Consider the following 26,538-nt stretch of genomic DNA (forward strand, 5'->3'; position numbering starts at 1 on the left):
TAAGAAAGGGGATATGGGGGATAGAAATATATAAAAGGGCATTCCCTGGTGATGGGGAAAGTAGTCATCCAGCAGGAGAGAAAAGCTCAATACGTTTTAGGTTTGGGGTCAAATACATACTCTAAACCAAGAATTCCATAATGAAGCCTTCCTAACAAAAACTGCTTCTGAAAGGATAGGTAGACATTCTGAGAGATTTAAGGTTGAGGAGGAAAAAGTCTTTCCAAGAAGGAAAAGGGCATGAAAAAGGGCATAGAAGAAGGAAGGCAATAGGTGTATTTAGGGGATGGAAAATAAAGTAAAACTGAAAAAGATATGGGTTCACTGGGGCTAGAGCTTGGAGTACCTTGAATGCCAGGTCATGAAGTACAAAGAGCTGCTTAAAGATTTTGATCAGTAAGGAAGGCATGATTAAACAGTACTTTAGAAAGGTTTATCTAACAACTGCTTGCAGGACAGACAGGATCAATCAATAAAAAAGCATTTATTAAGCACCTCTAAGCACTAGAGGTTCAAAGGTGAAAAAGAAGTTGTGCCTGCCCTCAAGGAGCTTACATTCTACCAGGGAAACAATATATAAGTATAGATAGAATATATTAAAAATAAATATAAAAAGGAACAAACAGCTGAGCTGACAAGGAAAAACCTAAAGTAGAAGAAAGTATTTGAGTTGAGTTTTAGAGGAAACTAGGATTTTTTAAAATTTTCATTTTTTTCAAGTAACATAAATCTATTTTATCTCCCAACTTCCTTCCTCCCTGCTCCCTCCAAGAAAAAAAAAAGAGAAAAACAAATCCTTATCCTTATTCTTATGGATATTTGTTATCCTTATAACAAATATCCATAGTTAAAAAATATAGTTAAACCTAAAAAAAAGTCTCCATTTACACTGCACCCTCTATGTCAGGAAGTAGGTAGCATGGGAAACCACAGTTCTAAGAGATGGATTAGGAAGAAATCTGAAGGCTAGGAGACCAGGAACCTTCTTGAGGGCAGAGATCCTTAAAAGCTTTTCTTGTATTCCCTCAAAGCTTCTAGTTTCTATGTTAGGCACAGGTAGTCAATAAATATTTTCTGACTTGATTAATTGGTTTCCAGTAGAGTCTGCTTCTAGGCCAAAGTCTCCAAGATGGGAAGAGCTGCCAGACCTTAAACAGTATAAAACCCAAAGCCACCTTCAGATCTCCAGAAGGTAGCAGTAGCTGATCCCAGCTCCATTTCCTCAAACATCCTTACCAGACTGGCCACCAGATGGTTCATTTTTTTCAGCCAGAGCAACTCATTAAGACCAGCTACAAAGGTGGGGGTGCAGTTTATAACAGTATAGTAAATATTCATACCAATGAAATCATGGATCCTGACAAATCATACCTCTTTTAACCAACGTTGAAATGCCAGGGAACTAACTTATAAAGTAAAGTAAAATTCAGTCCTAAAGAATGAATAGATTTTACTAGTTTTACAATTAGAGATAATGCCACTCAAGATCTTTTCTGGGTAACTGAAAACAATTAAATTTTGCTTTGGTTGCAGAATTCACAGACTAAGAGTTAGAATGGACCCTAATTCAAGCCCCTCATTCTAAAGATGAGGAACTGAGTTCCTGGTAGTAAAAGTAGGCAGGACAAGGTTCCCTGAATCCAAATGCAACACTCTTTCTAACAGAGCCAAATCTGCTGGTGCAGAGAAAATCAGCAGCCTATGCTCCTTGTGGTTTCTTTGGATGAGTTTTCCCAAACGCTGGCCAAATGGTAACACACAGGTAGCACATCCTCAAGTCAATGAATGCCCACTTCAAGCATTCTAAGGAAAGCAGAAATCCTGAACATCTCCCCCCCAACATCCCCTTTATTCTTTCCTTTAATTACCAAGCAAACTGCATTTAATAATTCCAAATTTAAATTCTTGTACTTACTTTTTAATATGAGGGTCTTTGATCTTCTCTGACAACCTATCTTGAGAGAAGGTGAGATGCTGCCCTGCACTTCATTCCATCCTGCTTTCCTTCACTCTTCACTCCTCCCTACTACCTCCCCCTGTCATAGATGCTTTTGAGAATGAAATAAGTTTTTCTCTCTCAAACCTTTCCTGGTGGAGCAAAGGGGACTAAGGGTCTGAATGTGAAAAAACTTTTCTACATTTAACAAAGGCAGTTGGTCTGCCAACAAATTAGTCATTAAGTAAACTAGCTATGTAGTCAAAGACAACCAAATATTTCATTACTGCAGGTGCTACTATAATTCAGGCCAGGATTTATGAAAGATAAAAATGGGAATGTCTATACCCCACTTCTTCATCTAAAATTACATTTTACTTGTTCTCCACCCTTCTCCCCCTTTTGTCCTTTGTGGTAAAGACAAAGAACACTCCAGTAGAAAATGGAGATAAGGGGACAGACAGAAATAAACTTGTTCATAATTCATTCTAAGTAATAATAGTAACAGCTAACATTTATATAGCATTTACCATGTGCCAGGTAATTTCATATGATCCTCACATAACAACCTTAGGGAAACAGGTGCTATCTTAGCCCATTTTACAAATGAGGAAACTGAGGCAGACAGCATTAAGTGACCCAGTGCTACACAACTTGTGTCTAAGGATGGATTTGAATTAAGGTCTTCATGACTCCAGACCCAGAGCTCTACCCACTACGCCACATAGCTGCCCATTGTGAAGCACTGGAAACAGGAAAGCAGAACCATTCCACATCCATGGGGTTCCGAAGAAAGGAATGGAATAAAATATATATATATATATATATATATATCTCCAACATTAGGGAATGACTGTACACATGTGAGTTTTACTAGAATATATGCTTGTAAATGCGACAAACTCAGAAAAATGTGGAAGACTTGCATAAAAATGACGCAGACTGAAACAAAGCAAAGACAAGATCACCATATACACGATAACCTACAACAATGTGATACAAGCCAAAGGAGGAAACAAAACTGGTCAAAATCAGCACCAAACTATGAAAGTTAAAGGCACAGTTACCTCCTTGTTGGGGAAACACAGAGGGAAAGGAAAGAGAGAGAAAGAGGGAAGGAGGGGGAGAGAGAGAACAAAATGTTTATTGTATCAAAACAAAATACAGCAATAAAATCTTGAAAAATAAATTTGGGATTCCTAGTTTCTTGCACAACTGGTAAACATAGGAATATCTCAGGATTGCAATTAAGTAAAAATATCTTCTCTGGAAAGCAGTAAATATGCCAAGTACAGAGCCATGGATACAGTGGACACTCCAAAAGTTGTTCATGATGATGACCTTTTGAAGCTGGCAAGAGAAGGGAAATTCCAGCGCTGCAGTTGGCCTTGAAGTCTGACCCAACATTTTTGACCCCCCTCCCCCTCCACAAGGCAGTGCCCATCCTCACATTTGGGGAAAGGGCAGTTTAGACAGGCCCAAAATAGGGTAAGAAGTAACCACTTCTTCATCGCAGGAATTTAACCTCTACTTGGAAAATATTTGTGATCTTTGTCAAGACAGTAGTTTACTCCCAAGAAGGTACAATCTGTGACTTCCCAGCCACCTGGATATGAAACTTACATCTAGAATCAGCCAATCCAGGCAACAGGGAGAATTCACTAAGAACAACTGACCGGTCCCTCCTTAAAACACTCATTCTTCAGGCTAGCCAGAGAAAGAATCTACATAAATAAAAGTGGTATATGTTAAGGCCTCTTACTGCTCCACAGAGCAAAAGACAAGAGAACAAAAACCACACAGCTCTGAACGCAGAATTACCACTACCCTGCCCACTCCTACAGTTTATACTGCTTGCACTCAGAATGCTAGATTTTTTCTTTTAAAATTATGGCCAGAAATAACTATAGTTATAATTGGTCCAGAAGCGTAAAAATGTTTAGTGGAAAGGAAAGAAAAGGAATTGCAAGAGATTTTCCCAATGATAGTAGACTTGAAAACAAATCTTATGAAGAAAATGTGGCTAGACAAGGCTTTCTCAAGAACAATTTTTCCATTCCACCACAGTTTAATCAGAAATCATCGTGGAAATGAGTTCTTGTAAAACTTGCTACATATCTTATTAGGTAACAAAATTAGGTAACAAAACTCATGTTTTAGAAAAGAGAAACTAAAGGAAATTTTTAATATTTTCAAGGTTCTGTTTTATATTTATCTCTGATTCTGGATCTATGAATTGAGACTGTAGCTCAATTCAGATATAAGTAGACACTTTAAGTAAAATATACACTGGAACGCAAAAGAAGCAGCAGAATAACTCAAATGCTGGCTCTGCTGTTTACAACCTGTGTGAACTTGAGAAGACACTTCCCAGTTCAATAAGCATTCATGTCAGTGTGTTCAGTGTGAGACAGAAAAAGCCAAAGGAGGCCCTGCTCTCAAAGGCCATATATTCTACATGCACAAAAGTGTGGAAACAGAAGTTAAACCGAAGGAGAAAAAACTAACAACTGAAGGGAACAGGAAAGGTTTCACATAGGCAGTAGAAGCTCCCAAACTGAGCCTTGAAGTAGGAGGCCTGGGGTCTGAAGAGGTAAAGATCCCAAAGGAGCACATTCTAGGCTCTGGGGACATGGAGACAGAATGCCTAGTTTGGGAAATAGACAATATCCCACTGGAACTGGGAAATAATAAGAAATCAGTCTTGAAAGGCAGGCAGAAACCACATTATAGAGGGCATTAAACTGCAAACTGTATTTTATCTTAGATGCAATATGGAGCTATTGAAGATTTCTCAAAGAAGAGAAACCTAGTCAGATGTGCCTTAGGAATATTATTTTAGCAACTGGGTGAAGGGTTGACTGAACAGAGAAGAAACTGGAAGGACCCATTTGAAGACTACTCCAATAATTAAGGCAAGAGGTGATGAGAGTCTGAAATGCAAGATATTGTGAATGCAAAATCCACAAGATTAGACAAATGATTAAATGGGGGCAAGGGGAGTAGAAAAATGGTAAAGGAGAAGTCTGAATCAAAAAGTACTCTAAGAGTGCGAACCTGGATAACTGGTAGAATGCCAATATCATCTGTGGCGTGGAATAAGGGAGAAGAGTGTTGGATGGCCTCTACAGTCTTCTAAGTAAACGGTGAGGTCCTCTGCTGGGAAGAAGGGGCAGGAGACATTGAGGGGCATTTGGGAGAGAAGACACAGTTTCAAATAGAAGCTGTGGGTACAGAGAATCAATCAAGGAACAATAAAGAGATTGCTATGTAGCAGCAAGCGCCCAACTGAGATGAGAAGATATAAATTTGTAACAGCTGACCAAGTCGACATGGTTACATGAGTTTCTCCAGCAGCTTTCAGGAGCACATGACTAAGAGAGAAGGCAGATGGTTGCAAGGCTGACATCTGGCAAGGTATGGCTGGTAACAGGAAAAAGGAACAAGGGATACAAGGACAGAAGATGCAGTAAACTTAACAACAGTAAGATCAAGACTGAAGAGCAGGATAACAGACTGTGAGATCAAGGAGGGGATAGATGGGTAGAAAGTCACAATAAATACAGAAAAATAGGTTCAAAAGCAATAAAAGAGAGGGAGAGATAGAAAGGTGTCAGGATCGGAGAGGAATTTCAAAATTTAAGATAATGGCAATAACAAAGTTATGGGTAAAAGGTAGATCTAAGAATACAACTATTCCTGTGGGGGGATAAGATAGAAGATGGAGATGTGGGGAGTAAAGAAGGGAGATAAAGGAGGTCAGAATGTTGTGGGGACACCAATATGTTTAAATCTCTGAATGTGAAAGGGTTGCTGCTGAGAAGAAAACTGTGCCTGGTATCAGATTCCTTAAGAAAGAAGGGAAAATGTTCCTGGAGACCAGTAGATGATGAGGCAATACAAACAAGAGTTTGTACTGGTCACTATGAACAGAGAAGCAACTCAAAGGAAGAGAGATTGCTACTGACTGCGGCAAAGGAAGTTTAGAAGTGGTTACGAGAAATAAAAAGTACGCCTCTATTTGTTCCTACAGAAAGTGGTCAGGAATGAAGTGTCTTTTGGAGGAAACTAGGCATCCATTATTGGCCCCCCTCCAGAAAAAAAAAAAAAAAAAGGAAAAGCAGGTGAGGTAAAGAAGTCCTCAGTTTCATCATTTATCAAATGAGAGGCCCGCTTCAATGACCTCTAACCTCTCTACTACAGAAATCCATAATAATTTGCTCTTATGTGCTATAATTTAGAGAATAGTATTAAAGAAAGATTAACTCTTTATATTATTCATCAATTTAAGGACTTTCCTATTTTGAAATAAAAGCCAAATACTACTTACTATCTGGTATTTAAGGACCTCCAAATCTGACCTCCGTGCATCACCCTCTTCTCCCATCCCTTACAAATAGCCTGCCCTTTCCCCGATGTGCTTTTGTTCAAGTTGCTCTCTTTACCTGATTTTCTCAGCCTGTATTTCTTTTGGGGTTCAGCTCAAATTCCAATTCCTCCATGATGGCTTACTAGACTAACCCTAGTGATCCCACAGGGATCTTTCCCTCACATGGAATCTTATAACTGCCTTCAACTGCTCTCTGGTTTTCACATAAACACATCTTATCTTCCCAACTCAAGCACATAAGCAGAATGAGGACAAGAGCTATGTCTTCTTCCATATTTCCTGGAATACCATTAGCAGTGCACAGAGGAAACACAACTTACTTAAATATTTCTGGAATGAAAGCTGGCCTATTTCTGAACTAAATGCCCTTAGAAAGAGGCCTTCCATTTGTGTATGCACGGACTTCCAGAGAGCTGCTGCCTTCATGGCCTCACAATTTTGAAATTTCTTCATGAGTAATTACTGCACACTTGAGATAAACATCAGAGCTACCAGCCAGCCCTTCCTGAAAGGGCTTCCCCATCCCATAAACTATAGTATATACTGCTGACAATACGGACATGACATTTGGGAAAGAATTATAACTGTGTAATAAAACTCAATGACTACATTTTCTTTAGAGGCTTCTATAGGGCCATACAACACAATGCTTCCTCCCTCCCTAAATGTACCACCTCACATGGGTAAGGACTCAGCCCTTAAGAAAATTCTTTTAACATACTATGATGAAATAGTTCACTGTTACAGTCTTTAATTCCAAACATACCCTGAAACATGGGGCAGCTAGATGGTGCAGTGGCTAGAGCACCAGTGCAGGAGTCAGGAGGACCTGAGTTCAAATCTCACCTCAGACACTTGACACTCACTAGTCACTTAACCCCAACTGCCTCATCCTGGGTCATCTCCAGTCATCCTGATGAATATCTGGTCACCGGATTCAGATGGCTCTGGAGGAGAAGTGAGGCTGGTGACCCACACAGCCCTCCCTCCCTCAAAACAGTCAAGTGCAAGTCATGTCATCATTTCTCTGACGGCATGGTCTTCTTTGGCAATGATGGACAAACACACTCTGAAAGGTAAGCATATTAGAGAAGATTCATGTGTCTACACACATGAACCCACATATGCAGTGCCTGAAAAATGTTCGTAGAATACCCACCATTAGACCAGATTTCTCCTCAGAGCAGCAGGCGTTACCAACCCCCATTTCTCTGATCCATCACGTCACACTCTGATCCCTGGTCCTTTCTCCTGCCCAGCTTTCCTGACTCTTCCTAAAGATGCCTCTAGGATGGAAGAAGACCCTTTATTCAAGGTAAGGCCCCCCACTCCCTAAGCTCAGCAGCACAGGCAGAAGGAGAGCTCCTTCCCGGTAAGCGCTGACCTGGGAGTGGGCCTTTAACAGCAAAACAAGGCGTCTTTTCCCTCCTCGAACACCAAGTCTCTTTCTCTTTTTCCTTTATTTATTCCTTTCTTCCATGTACTTTTAGTCTTCACTCTTCTGTCTTCCCTCAGTCAAGCTTCTTCCATCCCTTGTCCTTTGCTGGCTGACCTCCCACTCCTCATCTTTAAGCAAAGGGGGCAGGACACTAGATTTCTGCAATCTAGGATGTGGGATGATGGATCGAAGAGGGCAGGGAGCCCATCAAGTTCACCAGGTGTCAGTGATGCCAGAACAGATTTACCTACACTGGATTTGACAGTCTGGGAAGGTGGGCACAAACCCAGCTCTGCTACATACTTGGCATAACCCTGAGGATTGGACCGGAGGATTAGTAAGGTTTCTCCTAATGATAAATCTGGGATCCTACATGACTGAGTGATTTTAAATGTTTAGATCCCCAATTAGTCCCATTACCAGAGGGGCTGCACAACAAACTAAGGCAGAGTACCTGTACCAGACCCACTTCTCACGGTTACAACCTGTGTGATCTTGGAAAAGCCATCTAAGCTCCCTCAGAGGCAAAAGGAAGAGGTCAGACCAGATGGCATCCTGAGGTTCCTCCCAGCTCTAGGGAGGTCACAGCTCCATCTGAACAGCAACCTGGGACGTGAGGATGTTAATAACAAAAGCAATCACCTCTGGGGAAATCCATGCTGAGTCACACCTCACAGACCTGGAAATGACCTTGGAGGCTATGTAGAGCAATCCCCTCACTTCATGGAGAAGGAAACTAAGGCCCCAAATTGAAGCGACTTGCCCAAGGTAACATACGTTAGGAGCAGCAGGGCTAAGTTTCAAACTCAGGTCTTTTGATTCCAGTATTCTTTCTACTATACCACACAAAAACTTGCTGAATGCTTATACTATGCCCAGCATGGTGCCACCTTTATGGCAAATACCAAAAAAGTAGAGTTATCTCGCTGGAGAGCTAAAGCATACATAAGTATGTCAATAAAACGATAATACCAAAAAGAAAAGTGACAAAGCAACACACGATTCGTTTCCAAAAAAGTGGTTAATGACACTGTGTGCTATGATTCTGCTTTAAGCTGACACAGTCAGAGAGCAGGCCAAGTGCAGCCACTGTTTTACACTAAAGGGAGCAGGGAAGCCCCCTACTGCACAGTGCTGTCTAAAACTCCAAAGCAAAGGGGAGCACAAGGTTGGATTTGAATTTAGCCAGAAGTTGTTTCCTGCTTCCTCTCATTATCAACCCAACTGCTTTTATTCCATTTTATGGTTTAAAAAAGCTTCATTTTAAAGACTCATGATGGAAAATGCCGTTCACATCCAGAGGAAGAAATCTGCAGTCCAAATGCAGATCAAAGCAGACTCTTTGCTCATTTTTTGTTTTGTTTTTACTTTCTTATGGTTCCTCCCATTCTTTCTAATTCTTCTATGCAACATGACTAATGTGAAAATGTTCAATAAGAATGTATATGTAGAGCCTATTAGCAGATTGCTTCCTGTCTTGGGGAGAGAGGAGGAGAAAATTCAAAACTTATGGAAGTGAATGTTGAAAACTAAAAATAAATAAATAATTAAAAAAAAAAAAGGTACTTCATCACATTTTCATGCCCAGATTGAATCACTAGGCTGGTGTGGGTTAGGGTTGGATTAGAATAGGGTAAAAGAGGGGTTTGAGTTAAACTTTGAAGGTGGATAGGATTTAGAAAAGCACAGAGAAGATAGCTATTTCCTATAGGGGATGAAGTACATATAAACTCCCAAAGTACCAATACATACCAAGTCTGCTTAACCAAAATCAGATTTACTCTGACCCACTTGGGCTCTCAAGATCTAGGAATAGGGGATTTATAACTAAGATCAGAAGATTTGAGCACAATCAGCCACTTCTTCCCTTGTAGACCTTTATATCATGCCTCATCCTAGAACTAAGCTAAAGGTAAAGAGAGCTGAAATAGCTTTTAATTTGGGGTGGGCAGTTTGGAGAAAGACCACTTTTTTTTTTTTTTAACACAGAAGTACAACCCACAAGTTCTTACGCACCATGGAACCCAAAGTTTCCAGGGCACCTTCTCTGCAACCTACAATCGGAAAGAGAGAGAGCTGCCTAGAACACTGACGTTAAGTGACTGGATCAGGATATCACACCACCAACATATGTCAGAGGCAGAACTCACACCCATGTCTTCCTGGCTCCTATGCTGGCTCTCTATCCATCACACCAAGTGCCTACAACACACCACAATAACTTTCGATTCAATAATTATGAATGTTATTCACTGAGATCATGCCATTCAAAAACTCTGAACCTCTTCTCCAAATTGAGCATATCAGGAAACTCATGTGGTGAACAAATTTCCAAAGTGAAAAGGGCAGGATAAGGAGAGATTCCTTCACTTTCAAAGAATTGTTCACTTTTGCAGGGAGTAGGAAGTTGCAGGCTGGGAACTTATCTAAATCCCTCAAGTTCTAAAGGTCAGCAAGAGCCTTAAGATATCAACCAAAGTACCAAAACGAAACATTTTACTGCTTAATAATTACATACTCTACGATACCAAGATACCAAATGTAGTATAAGGCATCAGGAGACCTAGTTTCCTCTTCAACCTCCTCTTAACTCTGCTAAGACTGACTTGACAGAAGTAGAAATCTCTCCTAACAATAAATATTAGTCATCATGACGTGAAACAAGTGAGATCATCAGTCTAGTGCCTGAAATTTGTCAGGGCAACGAGAGCCACCAAAATCATTTGTTAGTCACTCATAAACAATGGGGTGGAGAATTTGGGACAGGATATTTTGTAGCAATCCTTCCTTAGCTCTGGAGAGTTATTAACATGACTCACTTTCTGAAACAAATGGCAACATATTCGATTCTGCTCAAGCCTTAAACACTTCTGACTTGTCTTCTACACCGCTTTCCTTCTCTAAATTTTAACTAAAACAGTTGAGTTTAGTGGTGAGTTGATGCAGGGTGTTCACTTATTAAAGCACATCAATGAATACAAGAAACATATTCCAAAACATGTTTCAACTACATTTAAATCTAGCTTCCTTCACTTGTGAGAAGAACAAGAAGTCCACAAACACCCTTCACTCAAACTGGAATTTCCTTAATTCTTATGAGAATCTCACCTCAAAGATTCAGGTTAATTTGACTTTATTTTAAGTAGCCTCTGCCCATCCCTTCCCCCTTTTGCATTTTGGAAACATATAACTCCTGAAATCAGTAATTTTGCTCACCTTTAACATAGTGGCCAAACTGGCCATGTGCTCGTTCAGGGTGCCCTCTGACTCCTTGTAAGTCAGGCAGGTAAACTGGTATTCCTCTGGATCAAAGGCGTCTGCCCCTTGTTGTTCGACATCGTTTGCTACCCCATCATAATAATCCTCTATATCCCCAGGGTCCTCATCCTCTTCCTCGTCTTCCTCCTCACAATTTGGGTCGTAATCCTCTTCATTGCTGTCAGATCCCTGGCTATTCATGTCCACAGACATTTTAGTGTCCTGCCAAGCTGCAGATCAGGAAAGCAGTTGCTGTTTCCCCCCTCCCCCCAACTTTACTTCTGTCTCAAATGCATTAGGTACTTCTGTCTTCTAAGGAAGGAAAAGGAAAAGAAAAAAGAAAAAAAAAGCATTAACTTTTTTCACAAAGAATTACCGCAGAAACAGCTTTCATTATTCCCAAGACAACAGTGTCACTGTCATCTCTCCAGGAAGCTATCTGTCGTATCAGAAGGCTCTGGCTCTGGCTCAACTCAATACATATTTATTGAAATGAAAACTCTGAAACCAAAAAGCTGTGAGCATATCCTCTCACTGCAGGAGAGGCATTAATGCCTGGCAGTAAGAATTTAACTAGTTCTATGTCACACTTCCAACAAAATGCTATTTTCTTAGATTAGTAAAGATTGGGTTTAGTCTGGTACATTTCTTGGCATAGGAGGTAAGGATGACAGGATTTTTGTCAACTTAAAATTAAGGGCAAAGCATGGGGAAACAAAATGGTCTAAAAAAAAAAAATCTCAAAAAGACAAATTCTCATAGAATGTCCCTTCTCCCAACGGCTATCAAATGTCTGGGACATGGGATCCGTAGGTACAAAAGAGGGGACTATCCTTCACAATAGGCTGCCCACAGAGACAGCAAATTAGGGGCAGCCCAACATTCTCCCCATGCCCATTATGACTCCCCCCTCACGTAGGATTAATAGAGGTGGCATTTTAAGGATCAGAACTACATGTACCACATGCATAAAAAGGAAGCACTGGCTTTTTAACATGAGTTCGACATTACCCATGGGGTTAGTGCAAGGTTAGTGTGGATAAATGAAAGCCACAGATCTCTAAAATAACCATCTCCCACCATCAAGGCCAAAATCCCTTCCCCCCTCTTTTTACTAAAGTGCTTATGGGCTGTCAGGCAAAAGTTATAAATAATCCATTACTTGCATATTCAGCCCCTGAACAACTGAGTTAGTTATGTGAGAGAGAGGACACAGAACATAACTACGCTGCTTTCATATTTCAAAGGGTATAAAACAAAACAGTAGACTCCCCCCCAAAAAATCAAACTTTCACACTTCTCATAGAACTGAATGCCATGTGTGATTATAGATAAAAGAAGTGGCTATTAAGCTAAGAAAACAAAAAGTTGTAAGTATAGCAAATAGTCTAATTTTAAAATCTCTCCTGGCAGAGACCAATAAATCTTCAACGATTTATATCTCTGCAAATGTTCTATTGTTAGTCACCATCTGAATAAGAAAATCATTACACTCAGTGAACAACTACCTAACGCCTCTCACTGACACAGGCAGGAGCCTAAAACCCAAGCTTGCTTATTATAAACTCCCAATTGGTCTAGATGTAAAATCACAAAAACCACCCATTTAATGGCAGGGATAAGGACTAGATCTGGGATTTCATTAGAAAATACTCCAACTTCACCTAATTCTCCCCCTTCCCAATGACTTACCTTGGAAATTGTGAGTTTGTTTGTTCCCCAGCCTATTCCTGTGATTTCATTTATATCATGATCTCCTGGTAAGAAAACTACCTTTCTCAAGGCAGGTCAGCACCTTCTCTACAACTTACGGTCTTAGAGAGTGGCCTAGAGCACTGAGATATTAAGTAACTTGCCCAGGATCACACAGTCAAAGGAAGATTTGAACATTAGACCATCCTGGATTCAAGGCCTACTATCCACTACTCCACGCTGCACCTCATTTTCATAGAAAGGATATTTTATCAAACATGTAAAATAATGGAAAATGAGTTTCTAACAATTTCAAATACAGTTTGCCTAAAAGATTATGGCCTGATGCTTAGAATACAGGATGTCCCAAAAGTCTTAGTGCCATTAAAGCTTTAATGCTATTAAAGCTTTAATTGGTTAAAATGGTACCAAGACTTCTGGGATACCCTATACAATATAAACTTTTCAGCTGAGTTTGCTACGCACAGCTTTAAGGCTCATACAATCATAGTAACTTGTATAGTATTTTTATAGTATTACATATATGAGTATAGTACTATATATATTATATGTTACGTTATAGTATTTACATTTGATTTTTAATAGACCTGTGATAAAAGGGTAGGACAAGTCACTGATATTCATCACAATTAATCATGGTAAACAAAATAAAAAGCAAGTACCGGTTTCTTGAGATCTGTCAAGTAGATGTCACCCAAACACTCTATACTGTATGATTTCCATCTAAAATCAGAAGAGAAGAAAGGATTACATCAACACAATTTTTTGAAAGGCACCAGTGTACTGACGTTTAATGCAAGACAAAGGGTTATCTAAAAAGGGGACAGAGAGAGATCATACATTGTCAATGTTAATCTTCTGGATGCTCTCTCATCTCTAGGTTTTCATGGCACTGCCCTCTCTTAGTTCTTCTCCTTCCTGTCTAACTATTCCTTGGTCTCCTTTGTTGGATCTTTCGACAGATCATGCCCCCAAGGGACTGTCCTGGGTCCTTTTCTCTTCTGCCTCTATACCAGATGTTCTTAACCTGGGGTCCATGTATGCTCAAAGGATCCATGAACTTGGATGGGAGAAAATTAGATCTTTATTCATTAAAATTGATTTCCTTTATAATCCTATGTATTTTATTTTATGCATTTAGAAACATCATTCTAAGAAAGGGTCCATGGGCTTCAGACTGCCAAAGGGTCCATGACACAAAAAAGGTTAAGAAGCCCTGCTTTATAACATCTTGCTTGGTGATCTCAACAAGAATCATGTGTTCAATTCTCTAATCTATGCATAGTTTTCAGACTTATTTATCCAGCATCTCTAGTAAGGTCTAGTCTCACATTTCCAACTGCCCATTGGACATCTCAAATCATAACCTATTGAAAACTGAACTGTTTATCTTCCCTAACCCCCTTTTCCCTGCTCAGTCATTTCCACCATATATCACATCCAACCCCTGCTGCAGGCCCTCATCAGCCTGAACTACTGCAAGGGTTATTCTGCCTGCTTTAAGTCTCTCCCCAGTCAAATCCATCTCTCAATTCAGCTTCCAGTAATTTTCCCAGAGCACAAGAACTCCAGTGGCTCCCTGTCACCTCCAGAATAAAAAATAAAATCCTCTGGCTTTTAAAGCCTCTCACAACCCGGTCTTCTTATATTTTTGCCCTCCTCTTCATACTTCCTCTATGATCCAACAACACTGGACTTCTCACCATTCCTCACACGTGACATTCCACCTCCTGGCTCCATGCCTTTTCACAAGTTGTCCATGGTGCCTGGAATGCTCTTTCACTCTCTCTGACACCTGACTTCCCTTGAGACTCAGCTCAAATCTCACCTTCTAAAAGAGACCTTTCTTGGTCCTCTTAGATTACTGACCATTTCTACTATACAGCTTTGAGCATGTTTTCTTCCCCCATTAGAATGCGAACTCCTTGAGGGAATAGAGAATTTTCACCCTTCTTTGTGAAAACTCAGAACTAAGTAATTAGAAAATCTACCACCCAGTAAAATGCTTGTTGACTAAGTCACTAGTTTCTGAAAATAGTAATTAATAATGGTTCTTTGAATTGGAACTAGACCTATGATTCCACTGACTGGAGTGCTCCCATATACCAATGCAAGTCAGTGCCTTCTCTACAACTTACCGAGTTGTCTAGATTACTATAAAGTTAAGTGATTCACTCAGGGTCACAGTCACAATGTGTCAGAGGTAAAACTTGAACCAAAGTCTTCCAGTCTCAGAAGTCAGCTGTCTTGTTCACTTTGCCATATGACTTCTCAATGGTTCCATAGCTTACTCAAAAAACAAGATGGAAAAGTAAACTAAGGAAAACAACTGACCAATACTCTGTTTCCTTTTTCTACTAACATTGCTTAAACTTCTAAAACTAGCCACCAACTCAAACAATCCCTTTGAGGATAAGAACAAAATTATATAACAAGGCATTGAATGTTTCAGATTAAGTTGTGAGTGACTTAAAATAGAGGGTCTCACTGAGGAATACTCCTTCTATCATAGTCCAAAATTTTCAGTATGTTGCTGTAACTGAAGAACTTACCTTCTACCCTGACAAAATTTTACTTTAAAATATAAAGCATTCTATAATAGAAACTTTTTACAAGATTTTTCATTTAGGGTAGCAATATGTTATCTACAAGGCACACCTATATATACTCACTCCTCTGCATCGTATTACCACCATTTTCAGTTACAGAGAATCTAAACCTTTTGCAGACAAACCAACTGGGAACTCATAATTACACTTCATGTGATCCAATTAAATTGAACATTAATTATCCAAGGAAAAAGTTTATTTCTGCCAGCTTAACCTTCATAGCTTCTTTATAAATAAAAACACTTCAAAGAGATAGAAGCAAATCTGAACTGGAGGAAAACCAAGATTGAAGTCCTGACAATGGCCTGAGAGGTCATATTTTCAAACAGCAGGAAAAAAAATTCTATTACAACTTTTCATTTGTCACTTTTACTAAGAAACTAACGGAACATCATATACAAATTAATGGTGCTTCCCTCAAAACTATGTAGTAAAGGAAGATTTACCTTTCCAAAAACCTTGACTATTTCTTCTCCCTAATACCACGAGACAGGAAGAAATTTTCAGGATTTTTTTTGGTTGTTCTGAATTTGACCAACATCAATAATCAAATGTTTCCATATACAAAAAGAACATCACAAGGAAATCATCAATCTATTACACATAGCTTGTTTTTAAAAAGTATATAATAGATTCAATACAGTTTCAAAATCATCCTGCTTTTCTGGATCGACCTCTAAACTTCACAAAAGAATCCTTTAAGAGACACAAACCCATAGGTGACACAACCCAAATTTGAATGTTCTTCCTCTGAACCAAATACAGAAGATTCTTGATAGACTTTTGAGAAATCATTCAAGTACCGTAATTAAAAAAGAAAAGAAAAGAAAGGAGAGAGAAAGAGGAGAGAAAAAAGGAAAGACCTAAGGCTTTATAGTTTCAATTTAGGGATTCAAAGAACCTTTAAATATATATGTATATATATTTATATATATAATTTCATAATTTTTCATAAAAATATGAAAAGTTTAAGTTCTCTTACAAGGTCATCCACATCTATTTCTTTGTTACTGGTTCATCTCAGACTAAAAAGAACTACAGTTCTAAGCATGACATACTGCAGCTATATTTAATAGTAGGCTCAAACCAGGGGCACATAAAGGGTTCAGGCACTTGACCACAGAGACAACATAGTAGTGAATACAAGGTGGACCTCCAAACAGAAGGACCTGAGTTCAAGTCTTACCTCTGACACATGCTGGCTGTAGGACCCTAGATAAGTCACCCATCCTCCTAGTATTCCTAGACAACTGTTTTAAGACTGTGAGTTGCAGAACAGTTGCTAATCTGCATTGGTAGAACTTTATCTCACTTGAATAACAACTTATAACCTGGAAGGGAATCTCAGTAGCCACCTAGTCCACAATATATCTGAAAAATGGTAATACAGCCTTTGCTTGAAGACTTCCAAGGTCTACCACTTCTTCATATGACAGTTTCTCAAATATATGAACACAGCTATTATGTCTCCCTCAAGTTTTCTCTAGCCTAAATATTCCCAGTTCAACTGATCTTCATATGCCATATACTCCAAACCCTTCAATATCTTGGATGCCCTCCAATTTGTCAATGTTCTCCTTAAACTGTGGTACCCAGAACTGAACACAATGAAATATGACTAGGTCAGGGTACAGTAGGACTATCACTTCCTTATTATTAGAAGTCATGCTCCTGAATCACACTGAATCATTATGAGCTTGCAGTTCACTAAACCCAGATCTTTTTCAAAATAACTACTGTCTAACCCCCATCTATGGAATTCCACCTTCCTATATTCAGCCTAATGTTTTAGCTTGCCAAGATCTTTTCAACATCTTATTACCCAGTATGTTAGCTCTTTCTTTCAGCTTTGTGTAACCTGAAATGTTGATAACCATTCCATCTTTGCCTGTATTCCAGTCAGTAATAAAAACGTTTAACCAGCACAGAGCCAAGCAGATTCCTGGAGCACTTCACTGGAGCCCTCCTAGCTATATGACACAATCAACAATTATTTTCAATTCAGCCACACACTCAGTTCTGAATCCATCTGTTTGCAATTTCAGGTATATATCTCTTCATCTCCACAATAAAAGACACTTTATTAAAATCTTTGCTAAACTCGAGATAAACTATATTCATAGCATTCATCTACCATTTTATTAATCCTGTCAAAAAAGGAAATGAAGTTAATCTCACATGACTAGTTCTTGAGAATAATGCCTAACATTTATATGGTACTTTAAGGTTTGTAAAGCACTTTACAATTATCTCATTTGATCCTTACAATCACTCTGGGAGGCAGATGCTATTAATATCCTCATTTTCAGATACTTTCCCAGGGTCATAAAGCTAGCCCGTGTCTGAGGGAGAATTCAAACTCATGTCTTCCTCTTTACAGTGCACCTCATCACCTCATAGCCACTTCAATGAAGTAATGCTGGTTTTTTGTAATCACTTTCCTTTCTAGATGTTCTGCAAATAGCTCTTTAATAATCAATTCTATAACTTTCCCCAGAATCAAAGTTTAACTCATTGGTGTATGGCTTGCAGATTCTGTTCCCCTTTTTTTTAAAAATCAGGACATTTGTCTTTCTCCTTTGCCATGATCTTTCAAGTATCAGACAGTGACCCTGTAGTCACATCCACCAGTTCAATACTACAGGTGACTTGAATTCATCAATGAATTGGTGGTGATCTTCAGTCATTTTTCAGTCTTCTCCAACTCTTTATGACCTGTTATAGAGTTTTCTTGGCAAAGATACTGGGAGCAATTTGTCTTCTCCAGTTCTTTTTTACAGATGAGGAAACTGAGGCAAATAGGGTTAAGTGACTTGCCCAGGATCATACAACTATTAAGTATCTGAGGACGGATTGGAACTCAGGAAGTTCAGGGAGCTGAGTCTTTCTTCCTGACTCCAGGCCTAGCACTCTATCTCCTGCATCACTAACTCCTTATTTATCTTGGGTATCAACTACATGTTAATCATTTTTGTTTTGTCACTTCCAGCACAAAGGTCATTTTCCTTGGGGTTCACTGAGATCATAGAGCCAAACTAAAATACATATACCAATGAAATAAATGCATGTATCAAGCATAATGCTAAGTGCTAGGGATACAAATACTTTCATTAATTGTTGCCCTTAGGAAGTTTACAGTCTAAGCATGAAGACAAAATATACAGCACAATGGCAATCATGTTCTGATCTCAGAAATCATGAAAACAGTGAATAGAACCACAGGGGAGTAAACTAAGAATATACATGCATACTATGTCAATAAAAATTACATCTGTTTGCTAGTAAGCATGCTCTTGATGCTGATGAAATAAAAATCCAAAACAAAACAAAATATTTTCACATAATCAATTACATGGTTCATTTGAGGAACCTCATTAAACCTATGAAATCATACATAAATAAAAATTCAGAAATCACACATAAAAATCTTTCACTTTTATAACAAATTAAGATATATTTTTGCTTTGCACATACCCTGCATTTTCCTTAAGGAACCAGAGAGCACAACAGAAGAGACAAGTACTATTACCAATCAACACAAGTAATAATACGTCGAAATTCTATTGTGTTCCCTCTCTAGGTTGGTTTGTTTTTTAGAGACTAGCTCTACCTATGTGGTTCAGGTTGGAAGGGCAGTGGCTATGCCCACACTGATGCCAATAGTGATTGGTCACTAAATTTTAATTGGCTCCATTTTTCAGATCTGGGTCAGTTCATCCCTCCTTAGACATCCTGCTAGCACTGGGGATGGGAGGATGGTATTGATGACAGAATCCTTGCAGACACCAGAATGGTTCTAACCCTACAGAAGCTGAGAATCCCAGTAGCAGGGATTTCAGACATGCACCACCACTACAGATAGGCCAATCTCCCAAGGTTTCAATGCACACTAGAAACTTTTCAGCTTCACACACCTAAATGGGTGACACTCAAGATATACTGACCCTATTTCCCACAAAGAAATAAAATAAAGACCTGGAAATGCCAAAACACAATGCAACAAAGTTCAGAGACTTAATACCCACTTCTAAATTCCATCACTAAATCTGGCTTTGAGCCCATAAATCATTCCAAGATTAACCAAAAGAAAAAAAACAACCAACCCTGAGAAATGTATGTTTTTTAATCTGAAAAGGTTAACTAACTTCAATATCTGAAAAAGCTAGTACTAACTGATCCGTTTTCCAGAGGATACCTATTTCTCTATTTTGCAGAGAAAAAAATCTAGGCCAGAAAAAAAAACTATGATTCAACAACTTAGTTTCCCAGCTTGACAGGGATAGAAGAACCAGGCCATTTCCTATCACATGACCAAAACAGACCCACCTGACAAGTAAAAGTGATAAAAATGAATCTGAATTGGTAACTGAGTCAAACTTTTCTTGCCCACTGCCCACCGAGGCCATTATTCACTTTGTAGCCTATTTTACTCACTTTTCAGAACCAAAAGTTTATTCTTTCTGAAAACAGTTACAAAGTTTTTTTTAGTCAATCAACAAGCGTTATTAAGTGCCTACTATATGCCAGGCACTGTGCTGGACAACATGTGAATAATATATACAAAATGGCAATAAGGGTAATGGGTAAGAGTCAGGAGCAACGAAGAGCAAATGTACATTTCTAAGAACAAAATGCCCCATATAGAGCCCCCCATAGGAAGAAACTTGACATTTCACACTTAGGAGACAACAATGTGTCGTTTTGTTTTCCGGCAATCCGAGAGCCAGGCCTGTCACTTTCACTGATGTTTGGTTTACAGGCATGGACGTTTTATTCAGGGGAAACCTCAGAAACTAGGATTCATAAAGAGGGCTTAACTCCTTAAAACATTCAGCAGACACCGACTAGGTAGGGCCAGTTCAAGCCACGATCTCCTAAGGATCTCTAAAGGCACACAAAAAAGGTGGGGACTGTTGGGGGGAGGGGGGTGTAGGAGGAGAACGGGTCTAACTTCCCTAAACAAGAGGCTAACCCTAACCGGAGGGCATCTCCCCAGAAACCCTGAACCCTCCACACGTTTCAAAGGAAAAGGAGCTGCAGGGGGGAGCCAGACAGAGGGCCCGGGAGGAAGGGAAGCGCCCCCCATGCCCCCGTCTACACACATACACACGTGTCCCCCTCCCCACCGCCTCCCAGACCTGACCAGGGTTTTGACCGTGGACCAAGGGCCAGTGGCCGGCAGTTAACTACCCCAAGAGAGAACGAGCTGGGCCCGGGGCGGGGGAGGCTGGTGCTGGCAGCCCGGCCGGGTCTGGGGGGCACGGGGTGTCATGCCGAGCGGGCTGCCCCGGGTAGGGCCGAAGAGAGGCCCGGGCCTCCGCCGGGGAGAGGTCGGAGCCGGCGAGGCCGCCCTGGCTCCCGTTCTGGCTCCGGCCTGGCCCTGGCCCTGGCTCCGGCTCCGGTTCCCGTCAGGTGTAAACAAGGCCAAGGCCAAGGCCCCGCGCGCCCACTCGCTCCTCCTCTCGCACTTACCCGGACGCCGGGGTCCCCGCGGCCGATGTGCCCCGGGCCGGGCCAGGCCTGGCCGGGGCCGGACGGGGGACTGGGAAGAAGGGACCGGAGGCGCAGGGGACTGTACCGACGCGGCTCCCTCGGGCTCCTTCCTCCGGCAAACGCCGCCGACGCCTGAGCCGGAAACGGCCCGTCGCGGTTACGTCACTTCCGGGGCCGGGGTCAGGGTGGCCGAGCTTTCCCGGTCTGCCCCCGCGGGTTCCAGGGTTTTTCCCCGTGAGGCGGTCGCTCTCCCGAGCGAAGATGACGAGAAGCAAACGCTGTGGGGGGTCCTGCCGGGGCCCCTCCTTCCCCCCCAGTCTGAGGCACTGCCCTCACCCCGACCCCAGACTTCCCTGACTGCTTCCTACCCTGGAGACCAGTCTCTTCTAGTGCTGAAAAGTCATCGCCTTGGGATCTTAGAGACCTTAGAGGTTGCAGGGGCCTCATTCAGATGAGGAAACTGAGGCACGATCACAGAGGCAGCAAGCTGCAGGCACTCAGAGGGCCTCCGAACGCAGCGCTCTTTCCGTGAAACACGAAGTTGGAGAGCGGTGCGGAAGAACGTTCATCCACCGCTGATGGTGGGGTAGAAGTGAGGGAGGCAGGGAGCAAGGCTTTCCCTCCAGGACCTCTTATCATCGCCTAGCTTAAAATCCATGTAGAGCATCCTGAAGCTTCCCTTACCCAAAAGAGTGGGGGTGAGCAGAAGCTGATGACCTTTATCTTACTGGTGGACTTGATCATCCATCTGCCTTCAAAAGGGGCAGGGGGGCTTAACAGTAAAATTAATTCTTAGGAGTGAATGAATGAATGAAAACACTGCTTTCCATGAGTCAAACCCAGGGCTGAGCACTGAGGAGGCTTCCTTTGTTGTTTGACCTTCCTTCTAGAGGAGGACCTTGACCTCGGGTGAATTGGCTCTAAGTAAGGGAGGGCTTTGCAAAGTCACCAGCCTCACTTTCCTCCAGAGTCATCTGGGGCCAATGGCCAGATATAGATCAGGACTACTGGAGATGGCCCCTGGCTTCCTTTAGTTCTCACTTAAAATCCTACCTTCTGTAAGAAGCTTTTCTGAGTCTTAATTCTTAGTGCTTTGTCTTCGAGGACTACCCCTAGTTTATCCTGTACATACCTTGTTTGTTGTATATAGTGGTTTGCATGTTGTCTACCCTTTTAGACTGTCCTCTTTCAGAGCAGGGATTGTTTGCCTTTCTTTTTACCTCAGCACTTAGCACAGTGCCTGGCCCTTAGTAAGTGATTAATAAGTGCTAGTTGACTGAGTGACTATTCACAATGAGTTTATATTCTATTAGGTCATGGGACTTCCTAAACATTTAAAAAAATATTTTTCATCAATATTTTATCAATCTGATTGATTTCCTTTGTAATCCTATACATTTTATTTTATATATTCAAGAACATTATTCTGAGAAGAGATCCATAGACTTTACCAGACTTGCCAAAGGGGTCCAATGACACAAAAAGGGTTGGGAATCTCCTTTCTTGAAGTACTGTCTTGCTTGGTCAGTCTCAGAAGCTGTCCCCAAAGTAACTGACACACATTGCCATTTTCTCAAGTTTACTATGGGAAATCTCATACTATATAGTTCCCACCTAGGTCTCCACAGATGTGGGCAAAAGGGTACCCCCAATTCTGGCATAAAATTCAACAAAACGTCGTGTTTATCAGGTATAGAGTAATACATTTTTTTTAACACAAGAAATACAAAGGTCTCACAGGGCTCATAAACGTATTCAGAAAACACATCAACAACTTACAGAGTTGTCTAGAAACAGTTAATGGAGTGAATAGGACAGTCAATAAACATTTTTTATTAGCACCTCCCCCCCATCTTTTCAGTCTTCTTACATCTTTCTCTCCACTTACATGTACTCTTTGATCCGTGAAACTGACCTCCTGCTGTTTCACGAACAAGACACTCCTTTCTCCTTTCCAAGCATTTTCCCTGGCTCTCAATTATTCCTGCGATGCTCTCCCTTCTTATTTTTACCTCCTGGCTTCTCTGACTTTCTTTAAGTCCCATGTAAAAACCTATCTTTTGTAGGAAAGGTTAGACACACACACGAACGTGTGCATGCTCATGAGCTCCCTAAGGGCAGGACTTTTTTGGCCTCTTCTTGTATCCCCTGTGCACAGTACCTGGTGCTTAATAGTAGTTTGGTGCTTAATAAATCTTTATTGACTGTCAGAGGACTGAACATGAAGTCAGGAAGAGTTGAGTTCAGATCCTGCCTTAGACATTTACAAGCTATGTGACCTGGTCCAAGCTCTTCGACTTCCAGCTCTAAATCTAAGATGCTGTGATGCTAATACAATTCTCCTGCATCACTGGTGGGTCCCACTTCTCCAAGGATCATAAAGTCCTCCAGAACTGTAGAAATACCCTATGGTTTGAAATCTCCCATCCAAGAAAAAAATACTTGGAGATGACAAACAATCCAAACCCTGATGTTTTTGAGTGTCTTTCCACAGAAATTGCTCTAGCTATGTAACTGTATGGTATTACTCTTAAGCATAAGTACATTTGGCTTTCCCCAACAATGGTAAGTAAGTTCTTTTATCCACAGAAACCAAGTCATACATATAGCCACATATACATACATATACACATAGCCACATCACACTGCTCTTAGGGCTTGGAGTACCCAAGAAGGGAAGCACATTTAGGATTTCTGGACAGGTAACTCCCCTTCCAAGCAGAGTCTAGATCTCCTATTGAGTACTGTTTGCGACTTTAGTCCTATCCTACTGCTCCTGTCCATGCTGAAGGCCACATTTCCTTCACTTGCAAAGGGTACCACCTGGTAAATTCCATTTTTATATGTATTTCAGGACTGGCTCCCTCTCATCCTGAGATGAAATGAAGCCAAGAGCAAATGGTGAGTACAATGGGGGACTGGCCAGTAAGTCCAATCTTGACTTGCTGATGCACTTCCCACATGGATTTTGGAGAATGCAGACATTCTGTAACTGGTGTAACTATATAGTAAATAGGAATCTCTTTTACTGTCCTTGGCCAAGTAGCTAGAATTAGGGGTACATTCCAAAAGTACTTAGTCAACATTGTCCCTTCTCTTGGTTTTGACTCTTCCACTCTGGTGGCATTACAGTAAGCAACAATGTTGTAGTGATAAGAGGTCTTAGCTCCTCCCTGTCTAAGGATGGCATGGGTTCTGTGAATACGGACTTCAGTTCTTAGTCTCTAGCTTTGGTTTTTGGTTTTAAGTGGAGGAGATTAGGGGCTACAACCTTGTGAATTTCAAAAGGTAATTAAGGGGTGGTATGGTGGAGGTGACTGAGAAAATTTAAAACTCAAAATTTAAAACTCAAAACAAGTGCTGTGTACAAACAAAATCTGAGCCCACTCCTCCCAGAGACTAGGGTGACAGCGTAGAATGACCTGAGGAAAGTGTTGAAGGGAAATGTTTATGTTTCTATTCTAGTTATACCTTTGAAGCATAAATATCTCATAGTTAATTGATGTTAATTGGCTAAATGGAACTGAGGTATCAGGTATTGGTAATTAATGGTGGAGGACAACTGACCAGAATGGAAGCTCAAGCTGATAGTATTAGACAAAGCTACCCCAACTCCTCAGAGTTGTTCCTAGGACCCTTAGGGGTAAATGGAGCTGGCCTAGCTTTGGAAGAGGGTTGCCAAGGTATTGGCCACACAAGGACAAGATAGAAGTCTGAATACTAAAATGCTCAATGGCTACCATAAGGTTGAGAAGTTATATCAATGCCTCTCCAAAGCTTGGATCTGAAACTTGACATTATCCAGGATTCCTCTTGACTTTATGGGGGAGAGTATGTCTGTCTCTGCTTTGTACATTTATCCAAAAGCAGCCACTCAGGATTCTTCTTTTGGGGCAGCAGGTGTCGAAGGGCAGGAACTTCTTCTACCTGGGATACAGTAACAATAAGCCATGAATCAGGGAAATGTCTTTAGTTCTCTCAACAACGTATCATTCTTCACAGGGAGATACTTTCAACATTCTAACAAAGTTTCATGCCTTGTAGGCTCATCGAGTACAATCAATGGAAAAGCATTTATTAAGAACCTACTTCATGACAAAGACTATGCTAAATTCTGGGGATACAAAGGCAAAAAGAAATTGCTGTGGCCCTCAGGGAGCTTACATTCTACTATTAAATAATTCCCTTAATCTATACCCTACAGATAAATGAAATGGGATAATGAGTGTTGGGGAACATGGGGAATTTCTTTTTTATTGCTGAGATAAATAATCTTTCATATGGTTAATTAGAGAGAATTTCAATAAATTATATAGCTTCATAGAGAGTTGCTTAAATGATAAATAAGATCTGTGACCTTCATAGCTAAAAGTTTGGCATATCTACTTTCTCCTTCATTCTCTCTTTTTCTATTTGTGTATCCTCTTCACTATAAATTGTCCATATTTCAATTCAATTAAACAGAAATTGATTGAACCCAAAGTATACAATATGCAAAGAAAAATAATAATGTCCCTGCTCTCATGGAACTTATCATTTATAAGAGGAGATAGGAAATATACACAAATAATTAGAACACAGTGTCGCTTAGTACTGTGTATTCAGAGGAGGTCATGTCCACCTGGAAAATCAGGGAAAGCTTCATGGAGAAGGGTAGTATTTAAACTGGGACCTAAAATATAGGTAGGATTTTGCCTGGTAAATGAGGAAAGAGGAAAAGGGAAGGGGAGGGAATTCTAGGATAAAGAATGAAATGAGCAAATATAAGTAGACCAGAAGGCACACGACATCCTCAGTAAGCTGTAGAGAATATACTAATCAATCAACAAGTGTTTATTAAGCACTTTATTTCTGCTCTACAGTAATTGTCTAGCCCTGGGACACTAGGCCCTGAGAATAAAAAGAGACAATATGTGCATATATGATATATTAAGAATATATCCAAACTGAATACAATGTAAATTTTTTTCCGGGGGGGGGGGGGGAAGGAACTAATAGCTGGGAGGGATGAAGATCAGAAAAGGCTGTGTAAGAAGGGGTTGCGGATTTTATTGTTTTGTTGATTGCCTAGACTTAAAAAATTGAATAAGAAAATGTTTATAATGCAGATTGAATTTAAAATTATGTCATGTACATTTCCCTCTGTTGATTTTAAATCTAAAAAAGGAAAAAGTTCAAGGCGCAAAACTTCCAAGTGTAACGATTTAATTAGCAAAAGTAGCATTTGCAATCAGATCGGGTCTTCTGATCCTTCAGTAGTCAGAGACAAAGGAGTCATTTACAGAGGTTATTTTTATAACAGAAAAAGAGGAATTAAAAATTACAGCAGTCTTAGGAAGCTTGTTTTGAACATAGTTCAATTGGAAAAGGCAAGTCATCTGAATATTTACTTTTCTTAGGCTTTCCTAATCCCAAATGAGTGCTGTTGCCAACCTTTGGAGTGCACGCACATTGGGAGCATAACAGGGAGTTTCTAGGGCAGGACAACTATTTAATCTGATGTTCTGTCGGGATAGGCTCTGGTCTATCCATTTGTCTGTCAAAGTGAGATTGCCTTAGGAATCTTTGTCCTGTAGCTGTAGCATTTGCAATTAAAAACAATAAAAAGCTGTAACATTTGCAATAAAAAGTTACTTTTTAAGGTGCCTGTAGATTGACTAACATAATTTTTTAGCGACTAAAAAGGGATCTTCAAGTAGCT

At 40.4% G+C, this 26,538-nt stretch overlaps 1 protein-coding gene across 1 annotated transcript in view; it reads right to left on the minus strand.

Annotated features, from left to right (window-relative positions):
• Nucleotides 1–20,998, minus strand: part of ARIH2 (ariadne RBR E3 ubiquitin protein ligase 2) — a 57,738-nt gene extending 36,740 nt beyond the window's left edge. Inside the window, exons 1-3 of the mRNA XM_072651697.1 lie at nt 20,817–20,998; nt 13,398–13,458; nt 10,981–11,334 (exon numbers count right to left, since the gene is read on the minus strand). Of these exons, the coding sequence (XP_072507798.1) occupies nt 10,981–11,235 (255 nt within the window). The 5' untranslated portion in view covers nt 11,236–11,334; nt 13,398–13,458; nt 20,817–20,998. The remainder of the gene's footprint in view (nt 1–10,980; nt 11,335–13,397; nt 13,459–20,816) is intronic.
• Nucleotides 20,999–26,538: the final 5,540 nt, after the last annotated feature.

The sequence above is a fragment of the Notamacropus eugenii genome, chromosome 1 (genome assembly GCF_028372415.1).
Source record: "Notamacropus eugenii isolate mMacEug1 chromosome 1, mMacEug1.pri_v2, whole genome shotgun sequence".
Lineage (NCBI taxonomy): Eukaryota > Metazoa > Chordata > Mammalia > Diprotodontia > Macropodidae > Notamacropus > Notamacropus eugenii.